The 12173-nt window shown below is 37.7% G+C and overlaps 1 protein-coding gene across 1 annotated transcript in view; it reads right to left on the bottom strand.

Annotated features, from left to right (window-relative positions):
- Nbeal1 (neurobeachin-like 1) overlaps window positions 1-12173 on the bottom strand; it is a 209214-nt gene that overhangs the window by 193445 nt on the left and 3596 nt on the right. Inside the window, exon 3 of the mRNA XM_013015843.1 lies at window positions 11164-11446. Within this exon, the coding sequence (XP_012871297.1) occupies window positions 11164-11214 (51 nt within the window). The 5' untranslated portion in view covers window positions 11215-11446. The remainder of the gene's footprint in view (window positions 1-11163; window positions 11447-12173) is intronic.

Raw genomic sequence — 12173 nt, 5'->3', positions numbered from 1 at the left:
AGGCTAGCACTCTACCACTTGAGCCACAGTGCCACTTCTGGCTTTTTTTCTTTTTGCTTATGTGGTGCTGAGGAATCGAACCCAGGACCTCGAGCATGCAAGGCAAGCGCTCTACCACTGAGCCAACTTCCCAGCCCTTTATTTTATATTTTCAACAATAAAGAACTACTGAAAATCATTATCACCTCTTCCACGTGTCATTTCTGATGACTTCTAACTTCATCTACCTTTGCCTCAGTTTTCTTGTATGTGGGATTACAACCTGGATGGGAAACTGACTCTAGATAGAAAAATCATGCCTTCAGATGAAATCATATATGCTTAAATACATAAATCAAAAATGTATAATGAAAATAAGCCTATCACATCCAGGAAAGACTTGGAAGCCATTTTAACATATAAAATAATATTACAGTATTAGAAGAGATATTACAACATAAGTATACGTATAAAGATAGGCATAGCTTACTCTAATCTCTAATAATCAAAGTTTACTTTAGGTATTTATTTTTTTGTTTACTTGTTTGTGGTTCAGGGGTTGGAACACCAATGTGTCTGCCTTGCTAAGCAGACAGTCTACCACTTGAGCCACCCTTCTGGGCTCTTTTTTTTCTTTTTTTTTTTTTTTTGGTTGTCAGTTGTGGGGCTTGAACTCAGGGCCTGGGTGCTGTCCCTGAACATCTTTGTGCTCAAGGCTAGCACTCTACCATTTGAGTCACAGAGTCTCATGGGGACTTTTCTGCCCAGGCTGGCTTTTAACAGTGATCCTCAGATCTCAGCCTTCTGAGCAGCTAGGATTACAGCTGTGAGCCACAGGTGCCTGGCTGTTTTGGCTCTTTTTTGAGATATTGCCTGCCCTCTTATACCCTGCTGGCCTGAAATGCAATCCTCCTGTTTACACTGGGACTAGCTTTTTATTGGTTGAGAACTTTTTACCTAGACTAGCCTTGGAACCAAATCCTCCAGATCTCAGCTTCCAGAGAAACTAAGATTATAGGCATGAACTACTATACCTGGCTATTTATTTTATTTATTGGTCCTGGAGCTTGAACTCAGCGTGAAAACTATCTCTGAGCTCTTTTGCTCAAGATTATCACTCTACCACTTTGAGCCACAGCTCCACTTAGGGTTTTCTGATGGTTAATTGGAGATCAGAGTCTCACAGATTTTCCTCTCCAGAGTAGATTCTACCTACCATCCTCAGATCTCAGCCTCCTGAGTAGCTAGGATTACAGGCACCTAGCTTATGGCTGACTATTCTAGGTATATCTTTTTGTTCATTTGTTTTGTTTTGGTCAGTTGTGGGGCTTGAACTCTGGCTTGGGCGCTATCCCTGGGCTCTTCAGATCAAGGCTAGTGCTCTACCACTTGAGCCACAGCACCACTTCTGTTTTTCTGGTGGTTAATTGGAGATGAGAGTCTCACAGCAGTCCTGTCAGGGCTGGCTTTGAACTGCAATCCTCAGATCTCAGCCTCTTGAGTAGCTAGGATTACAGGCGTCAAACACTAGTGCCCAGCATATTTTAGGTATTTCTAAGTATTATTTCATTTTATGTAAACCAGGCTAGCCTCACATTTGAGATCCTCCTAGCTCACTTGCACTATTAGAATTATAGCTATGAACAAACAAACCTGGCTAAAATGAATTATTTTCACCAAAGAAATCATGAGTTTTTGTCAATACCAAAGCTTCTGAATATAAAGAGAAAATATAAATCAGACTGACCACTGAGCCTTATTCTTACTGTGTTAAATTTTAGTATCATTTACTGGTAATTTAAGAATTAACACATTTAACATATTACTAAGTGCACACACAATAGTCCAGAAATTATATATTCTAGTGGCAGCAAACATGAATATTAACAACAGAAGCAGTAGATCCAGAAAAAAATAAATCTCCACAATTATAAATTACAATAATCTAAGATTTATTTTTAAATTCTATTCTTTTCAGAACTTTAAAGATTGTAATGATCTATGATTTAAAGTGGTTATATATAAAACTGTACATTTGTATGTCTTAGCCTCAAAGTCTGAAGCTAATGTAGTAGGAAATCCCAATCTTTTCCTATTAAAGAGGAACACAGTATCCTTTTATTTCAACTATAAAAATCACATTGGATGGGCTGGGATGGTGGCTCATTGGTACAGTGCTTGCCTTGCACGCATGAGGCATGCAAGTGCTTGCCTTGCATGCATGAGTTCGATTCCTCAGCACCACATAAGCAGAAAAAGCTGGAAGTGGCTCTGTGGCTCAAGTAGTAGAGTGCTAGCCTTGAGCTGAAGAGCTCAGGGACAGCACCCAGGCCCAGAGTTCAAGCTCCATGACCGACAAAAACAAAATACAAAAAAAATAAAAATCACATTGGAGTTACTAGACAATTCAAATAGACAAAGGGAAGGACAAATAGAATTAGAAGGGTAGAAAAGCATTCACCTTCATAGGAAACTTTCTAATGCAGAAAACAAGCTGAGAGTGTTGCTTAAATATAAGAAAGTACTCTCTAATACCATCCTCAGATATGACCAAAGGAAAAAGAAGCAGTTCCAAAAACACAAATCCAAGAACAATAAAGAAGAGGGTAGGTAGCTATTTCCAAGGAACAGAAATAAATCAGAGAAAGAAAAGGGAGAAGGCAATATTTGCAATTTTCAGAATTGCAGTGCCTTTTATGTGCTTCTCATTGGTCTCCTTTGAAGAATATTTATTGTGCCCTATCTCAGTTTCACCACTGTATGTTGGGTTTGTGGGGAGCACAGTGTCTTCTAAGTTCAGTTGTCAACATTAAGAAAAATCACAATTGGTCTTGATGTGTGTAACAGGATTCTGTGTTTCTAAACTGATTGCATAACTGGATAAGAGTTAAGTTCTTGGGATGACGTGAAATACATTTTATGCAAAGAAGAGATATGGTAACTTGTGACCAAGAGAGTACACAGTGGGAGATTAAATTCTTGATCTCAATTCTTCACTCCTTTGAAATAAACTGGAAAATAAAGCTATAAAAAGGGCAGAGCAACAGCAATGCATCAGATATACATGATTAAAGGTTATATTTCTAAAAGTGAAGTCCAAGAATCCTAAAGGACATCAGATAAATATGTTCAGAAACCCTTAAGTTTTACGTAAGAACTTTTAAAGTTTGTGTTCTTAATTCTTTATACTTTCATACTATAGTATATTTGGGATAATTACCCTACACTAGTACTTTTAATTCAGTTTTAGTGGTCACATTTACATTGGTAACAAGTGATCATCTGTAACTGTTCAACTGGTAGAATAGTATTTTTTGAAATTATAGATCCGTAGTTACAAACGGATTCTTGGGAATCTAATTTTTAGGTGTTCTAAATGCCATGTAAAGTGTGATATATAGACCATTAAAGACCCTTGACCAGCTTAGTACAAAAATCAGAAAACATTGTAAAATGTTAAAAGTACTTTGGGGGCTGAGAAGGTGGCTCAGTGGTAGAGTGCTTGCCTTGCATGCCTGAGGCCCTGGGTTCGATTCCTCAGCACCACATAAGCAAAAAGAAAAAAGCCAGAAGTGGCGCTGTGGCTCAAGTGGTAGAGTGCTGGCCTTGAGCTGAAGAGCTGAGGGACAGTGTCCAGGCCCAGAGTTCAGGCCCCACAACCGGACCAGAAAAAAAAAAATTCATATATCCTAACTTTGTATAATAGTGCATAAGTCTCCTTAAGTAAACCACAAAGGTAATATTTATTTCCTAAGGACTACTCCCAGGGCTACTAAGATAAATTATGTGTTTTTCCATTTGACATCTTAAATAATAGCCACTATTATTAAGCTGTTAAATATTTTTCATTTTCTCTAGAGTCAGAGTATGAACATGTTTAGGCAATAATAGAAAATCAAGAGATATTGTTATTCCTTGCAATGCACACTTATTAAATGTAGGTTAACTAGTAAGGAGTGATGTGAGTTGGTCCATCTTTACTTTCATATTTAGGATTATATCCAAATATGTACAAATACAGTGATGATTTTCTCACTAGAAGAGTATTCATTCCAATTTTTCCAAATCTGAACAAAAAGATGTACTGGAATTTTTATCTGAACAAAAACACATCATAAATTTATGAATCAAAACTTTTATTCTGAAAGGAAGTTTATTCTGAGCTCACTGCAAAACTATCTATTTCAGTCATATTCCAGATTTAGCAGTACAAAGGGCAACAGCAGGAAATGGACTACCACCAAGGCCCAAAACAAACTTAGTTTAAAGTGGGGAGGGCAATAAAAAGAAACCTCAAATCATTAGTCAAGATAATTAAGCACTATGCTTGGATGCAAAAATTAGTAAGTAGATTAAAACACTCGTAAAGACAGCCTCACTGTTACCAATGTAAAAAGAATACTGCTATGTTTTTCCCTAACTAGAAATTATCTTGATTCACACACTCCTAGACACGTGTATTTACAAAGTACTATTAATTACATTTCTGTATTTTTACTTTTATGATACATCTACCTCAACCAATTCATTTTTCTCTCAACCACTTGAAGAGGTATAGCTTTGACAGTTATTTTTTCCATTTAACAGGTGAAAAAACGGAGTTCAAAGGAAACTAGATAACCTGCTTTTAGGTCCTTCATATCAGAAACAGAATTAAAAATTTCAGTTCGGTTCCAATTCTGTTACACAAAATTAAATATAAAAAAAAAACAAAGAAATGCCTGTAATCCCATCATTGGGAAGGTTAAAGCAGGAAGATCAAGAGTATAAGAATGTTCTAGCCCCAGCTTGGGCATTTTGTGATACTTTATACCAGAAAAAACAAAAGTATCTTAATCTTACCCTAACAATTTGAAAGGCTGTTTTTCTCTTCTGCATATTATGGTAATCAAGCACATAAACACTGTCTTACAAAAATATATCCTGTGTAATGGCAGCAATTGATATAGTTTAAGATACATATGCCTTTTTGTGCAAATACATGAATTCCAAAATGTTGATATAAAGTTGTGCAAAATTTTGTTCTCCATTTTTTTGTTTCCTAGCTTAAGAAATAACATAAAAAAGCAGTGAACATGGTACCTATGTTCATATAACAATATGAACTATGTATGCCTACTATGTTCACATAAAATCTTTAAATGTCAAGCAGTAAATCATTTTGCCCTCTGTACTTAAGTATAGCTAGACAAGTAGTTATACCAGACTAAACCTGTTCAAATTAATGTTTAACTTATAAGAGCTATATAAAATGCACTGTTAATCAAATCCTTGCCCCTGGGTGGGGATGACTATTTAGAGGAAAGAAAAGCTCAGATTATATAATTTTTTTGTTTAGGAGATGGAGGCTATTGCTTGTTTGTTTCAGTCTTTTGAGACAGGATATCACTATATAGTTCAGGCTGACCTGGAACTTGCTCTGCAGCCAAACTAGAACTTTAAATCTCCTGTCTCAGCTTCCCAAGTGCTGGGATGAGAGATGTGAGTCACCACAACAAGCTTTTCATAATTTGAATTAGTAGTCATATACACTAGTGAAAGACTTCCAAGGACAGGAATAAGCAGGTAATCATCCTATTTGTAATATAAAAATAACTAAATAAGGCTGAGAAGTTATTAAAAACTATTTCTAACAATGCAATTAAACCCTTTTTTTAGGACAAAGTGAGATAAGGTATGAAGTTTGGTAAAAACAAACTGAACACAAGGAAATAAGTATGTGGTATAATATGTATACCTTGTAGCAGAATATCACACTGTATACCTAAATCATAAATAGATGATCGTCAGTTAAAATGAAATTTTGTATGTGTGTGTGCCTGGCCTGGAGCTTGAACTCAGAGGGAGCCTGGGCACTGTCCCTGAGCTTTTATCTTAAGGCCAGTACTACCAGTTGAGTCCCAGTTCCACTTCTAGCTTTTTGGTGGTTAATTAGAGATAAGAGTCTAAAGGACTCTCCTGCCTGGGCTGGCTTCCAACTTTAATCCTTGGATCTCAGCCTCCTGAGTAGCTAGGATTACTGGCATGAGCCACTGGCGCCTGGCTAAAATATTTTTAAAGCAAAAGAACTGCAGTGTTTGGGCTGGGAAGGTGGCTCAGGGGTAGAGTGCATGCCTTGCATGCATGAGGCCCTGGGTTTGATTCCTCAGCACCACATAAGCAGAAAAAGCCAGAAGTGGTACTGTGGCTCAAGTGGTAGAGTGCTAGCCTTGAGCTGAAGAGCTGATGGACAGTGCCCAGGCCCAGAGTTCAGGTCCCACGTTTGGCAAAAAAAAAAAAAAGAATTGCAGGGTTTTATCCAGATTTTTATATAGTAAGGCCATACTGGGCTTACTATATAAGGATCCACACTAAAAACTGAAACCAATCATTTATTTTAATTCTATTTGAAAGACTTTATTCACAAATACTGAGGATTACAAATGAACCCACTGATGGTTAGAAGACATACATTCAATTAGCATTCCTTTTACTAAGCAGCGTAACCCAAAGGTGCAACTACAAAACCCTGTAACTTCACTAGCAACTTTCAAAACATTTTACAAAAAAATGCTCTGATAGGGCCGGGAAGATGGCTCAGTGGTAAAGTGCTTGCCTTGCATGCATGAGGCCGTGGGTTCGATTCCTCAGCACCACATAAGCAGAAAAAAACCAGAAGTGGCATTGTGGCTGAAGTGGTAGAGCACTAGTCTTAAGCTGAAGAGCTGAAGGACAGCACCCAGGCCCAGAGTACAGGGCCCATGACCAACCAAAAAAAAAAAAAAAAATGCTCCGATAGTACATTATTCCTGATACTGTAAAATACTGATACTGTGCAATATGAATGCTGTTAGCACAGTGCAAATTGAAAAAAAAAAAAAAGATTCTGCCCTAAAATAGGCCTTCATAAATCTTCAAAGATGTCTTCTTTAATCAGGTATGTATGTAATGTTTTATACACACAGGAAACCAAGTAGGGCAGCAAAATAGTAGACATTCTAAAAATTATAATCATTAAGATGAACTTGATAGTCAAGAAAGGCAACTAGTCACTTCCGGAGAATACTAGTAAATCTGGTCATTATTCTAAAAACAAACGAAGAGAATGCAGCCTGCCTTCCCTTTTAAGTAACTGTCATCAATAACTGATGACAGGACAATTTCTGTGTTTCAATAATAAATGAGAAAAAATAGAATACTACAATTCTGTAAAGTGCTAATGAATTAATGCTCATAGGCAAAAATTATTAATAAATGCTATATTTATGAATTATTCTAACCTTCCATATTCCAAATCAAGTCTGAATCAATTAAGCCTCTATACCTACCAGTTTAAAAGCACCCAAACAGTTGAGTACAAGTGGCTCATGCCTATAATCCTAGTTACTCAGGAGGCTGAAATCTGAGGATCAAGGTTCAAAGTCAGCCCAAGCAGGAAAGTCTGAGGAGACTTTTTTTTTTTTTTTTTTTTTGGTCAGTCATGAGGCTTGAACTCTGGGCCTAGGTGCAGTCACTGAGCTCTTCAGCTCAAGGCTATTGCTGTACCACTTGAGCCACAGCGCCACTTCCAGTTTTTCTGGTGGTTATTTGGAGATAAGTGTCTCATGGACATTCCTTGCCCAGGCTGGCTTTAAACTGTGATCCTCAGAACTCAGCCTCCTGAGTAGCTAGGTAGTGTGAGCCACCAGGGTCTGGCTTATCTGAGACTCTTATCTCCAATTAATCACCAAAAAGTTGGAAGGGAGATGTGGTTCAAGTGGTAAGCATTACCACTGAGCACAAAAGCTCAGTGACAGTGCTCAGGATCTGAATTTAAGCCCTAGGACCAGCACACCAAAAAACACCAAAAGAGAAAAACACTTAAATAAACAGAAATAATCTAGTAAAACTCAGATTACAGAAAATTCTAAAGTGAAGACTGGTTTCCTCAAAAACAACAAAAAAGAACATGCAAGAGAAATACGATAAAAGGGAACCTATGGTTCACATTTATTATCCTAGCTGTTCAAGAGGCTGAACTGATGATTAAGGTAGACAGCCCAAACAGAAAAATTGAGAAGACTATCAATATCTCCAACTAACCTGCAAAAAGCCAGAAATTAACGTGTGACTTATAGAGCACCAGCCATGATGGAGGTGGGAGAGGAAGAGAGGCCTGGAGTTCAAATACCAGTACCTGCTAAAATACAATGTACACATACTCTGTTTAAAAACTGACTCAAACAGTGGAAAAAAACAATAGCAGGGTCAAGACTGTGTATAAGCTCACAAAGAAGTCTGAAAAGTTCTTACAAATAAATTATAGAAAAAATAATTTATAAGAAAATACAAACAGTCCAAAAGCTATCTTAAAATTCATCAAAAGAGGGAGGAAGAAGAATGATTAGGGAGATGAATTTGATCAGGGTACATTTTATACATGTATGAAAATATCACCAATAAAATCCCATTATACAACTTTTTTAATGTTTAAAAAAATAAAAATATCTGCCAGGCACAGGTGAGTCATGCCTATAATCCTAGCTCCTCAGGAGGCTATTATCTGAGGACTGCAGTTCAAAGCCAGCCCAGGCAGGAAAGTCTGTGAAACTCTTCAATTAATCTCCAGAAAATCAGAAGTGGTGCCATAGCTCAAGTGGTAGAGTGTTTGCCTTAGGACAGTGCCCAAGCTCAGAGTTCAAGCCCCATGACCAATTAAATAAATAAATAAATCTATCTATCTTAAAAATATGTCAGATGAAGCCGGGTGCTGGAGGCTCACGCCTGTAATCCTAGCTACTCAGGAGGCTGAGATCTGAGGATCATGGTTCAAAGCCAGCCAGGGCAGGAAAGACGGTGAGACTCTTGTCTCCAATAAACCACCAGAAAACTGGAAGTGGCACTGTAGCTCAAGTGGTAGAGCGCTCGCCTTGAGCTGAAGAGCTGAGGGACAACGCCCAAGCCCAGAGTTCAAGCCCCATGACTGACAAAAAAAAAAAAGTATGTCAGGTGAAGGAGTGAGGGGGTAGGGAAGTAGGGTAGTTTTAGATACCAAGTGCTAGAGTAGTAGAATTAGGCTAGAAAGTCCAGAGACCAGTTGTTTATGTGGCAATCATCCAGACTCAGAAGAGTTATTTTTATTTGATAGGTACCTGAGTCAAGAAGTCTGTAGAAGAGAAGGTTATTATCTAATTAGTATATACTATCTATGAACTAATGAAACACTAAAATCATTATCTAAAATAAATCATGTAAGTACATAAATGGTTTCATCTTAAATTTAAAAATAGAATTTATCTTCCTGTCCAAAAGATAGTCCTGACTACAGGAGTTACAGATGCAGTTCTTAGCACATTCAAGAGCTGATGTGACTCCCAAGCATCACATAGAAATTAATTATTTAAAAAAACAAAAACCTTGATGCAAAGGGCCTTCATTATTTAGAATAATGTTTCAAAACAAAGATTCATATTTATTTAAAACTCAGTAAGAATAAAATTCAATGTGTACCAATAAACTATCTTCTTTTCAATAGGTACTGTTACTTTGATAAAAAATTAAATCTACCTAGAAACATAACGTAATATAATTTCATTTACTAAGTGAAAGTAGTTTTAGGGTACCATTTAATAAATCATTCTCAAGTTATTGAACACGCACTAAAATTTCATTTTAATTGTTGGCTAATGCATGCTAGTGACTTTTCAAGTGTCTGGTAAACTGGATTCCCTATTTATTTAAAGAGCTATTTTTAAAAAGATGTTTCTGGTATTAAATTACACAAGACTAAAAGCAATTTTAAAACTCCATATTAAATATTTCATGGTATAATTCCTTTGGTAATTATAAAAGCTATCAAACCCAGGAAGCAAAAGAATATTCATTCCAGGGTGACCTCTAAAATTCAATAGTACAGACAAATGAGATTATTGTTAAAGAATAATTTGCTTTTGTTTAAACAGCTGAAAGTATTAAAAAAGGAAGATAGGCAGCCAGACAGAAAGAAAGAAAATGGAGCCTGAAGGGATGATGCCAAAATAGAGTCTGACAAGCACTTGACCACACAGACCTAAGTTAACTTTAGTAGATGAAGGGTGTTCCTCTGACTCCTGCCAATACTTTCAAAGTAGTACTATAGCTCCCCACTTAAAAAGCATGTTTTTAAGTACTACCCTTCTCAAAAACCTAAAATCAAACCTACCATGTTAAAAACTCACATAAAAGAAGAAATTTACTTCTAAATGACAAAAACAAAAAATTTTAAGTCAGGCTCCATTGAGTTCTAGGCTCATTCTTCTATAAGTTTTCTCATCAGTAAGAAGTGTAATTACAATATACACAGAACTACTAGTGAAGGGTCAATGAAACAAAGCTCTTAAGTGGTTAACACAGTGTAGTAAGCACCTTAATAACTTTCATATACAATTTAAAAAATTAATGAGAAAAGTGTTCAATGAAGCAGGGTGCTGGTGGCTCATGCCTGTAATCCTAGCTACTCAGAAGGCTGAGATCTGAGGATCAAGGTTCAAAGCCTGTCCAAGCAGGAAAGTCCTTTAGACTCCAACTGGACGTGGCACTGTGACTCAAAGTGGTAGAGTGCTACCCTTGAGCAAAAGAGCTAGTGAACACAGTCCAAGCCCTGAGTTCAAGCCCCATGACCAACTAAAAAAGCCAAAAAGTGTTCAATGACCTTTCTCACAAAAATGTTTACTACCCCCACTTAGAGGAGAAAATAACAGCAAGGAATTTTATTTAGGACATGCTATTTTTACTTACATAATTATGAGATTAAAGTATCAAAAAACATACATTAAATTTTTTAATAGTGTGCCAATATTGTGTATATAATCAAATATGAAAAAGTAGGAAACAGGTCTGGTAAGGTGGTTTAGTGGTAGTGTTTGCCTTACAGGCCTGAAGCCCTGGATTCATTTCCTCAGTACCACATAAACCGAAAAGGCCAGAAGTGGTGCTCAAGTGGTAGAGTGCCAGCCTTAAGCACAAAAAGTTCAGGAGTAGAGCCTGGGCCCTGAGTTCAAGCCCCAGAACAGGAACTCAGGAACACACACACAACAGTTGGAACAGAATATTCCTTACATGTTCTTAAGTTTGGGACTGTTAGTACGAATACATTATTCTCCACTGAGTAAAGAGATAATAAGAATAGGCACAACATCTTATAATCAAGTAATTTAAAGCACAGAAATAAAAAAGGAAAACAGTTACCTTTGTACAATAAAGCATCCAAAGTTCAAAGAGCCTCTCTCTGGATGCCATTGTGGCTTTCACTCTGGCACTTTAATTTTTCCTCAAAAAAATTATGTTCAAGACCACAGCACGTTCATTTTATTTTCCAAGTTTTTCAGCCATTACAGTAAAGCTCAAAGCAGTAGGGAAAACAAAAATTAGTGAACCAAATGGACTGTCTCTTGCCAATAAAGGGGAGTTCTGGCAGTCACTCCAGCACATACACAGATATATCTTCATCAGTGGTTGATAGGAAATAAATCTGTGAAAAAGAAAAATACCCAAAGATTTGGTCGGATAAGAGGTTCACATTAGAAATATCTATACTTATCAGAAGCTAGAAATTTGTCTTTTTTCACTCGCTTTAACTCCAACAGTATAAACTTTTCCACTGATTGCAGTTTATAGCTTATGTTTCAGGAAAACATGGGTACCAACACGATATGCAACATCAATATAAAGTCCTAGAACTTTCTTGGGCAGATCCACAACCAAAAAAAAAAAAATGCATGAAGTGAAAACAAAGAGCAATAACTCCTTTCCCACTCACATATTTTTCTATAAACGGAAGGGCATGGTATTTCCAAGACATACTTCAAACACATGAAATGTCTTAGAATGTTCTAGTCTGCTATTTAAAAGTGGAGGGTAGGCTGCTGCCTGGCTGGGCGGGGCGGGGCGGGGCGGGGAGGGCGCGAGGAATTCCTGGTCTGTTTGTTTTCGCAGTCCAGAGAGCTGGAAGGCAACCTGCCCACCTGACCTCCCTACCTGGCCTTCAAGCTCCAGGAAGAAGACATCCCAGAAGAGCCTGCGCAAGCCGAGGCAAACTTTCACAGGTGCCAGAAGCTGACGAGAAAAACTTTAGCAAAGGGGCGAGGTCGCTGACCAGACCGCGGCCAGACACGCCCGGGACCGCCTCGCCCCTTCCCGCCGCCCCTCACGCCACGGCCCCGCGGCCCACCGAGCACCCAGGCCCTCCCGCTCCGGGG

This window comes from Dipodomys ordii, unplaced genomic scaffold (assembly GCF_000151885.1).
Source record: "Dipodomys ordii isolate 6190 unplaced genomic scaffold, Dord_2.0 Scaffold1, whole genome shotgun sequence".
NCBI lineage: Eukaryota > Metazoa > Chordata > Mammalia > Rodentia > Heteromyidae > Dipodomys > Dipodomys ordii.
Note: the sequence above shows the minus strand (reverse complement) of the source record. Positions and strands in the feature narration are given on the sequence as shown.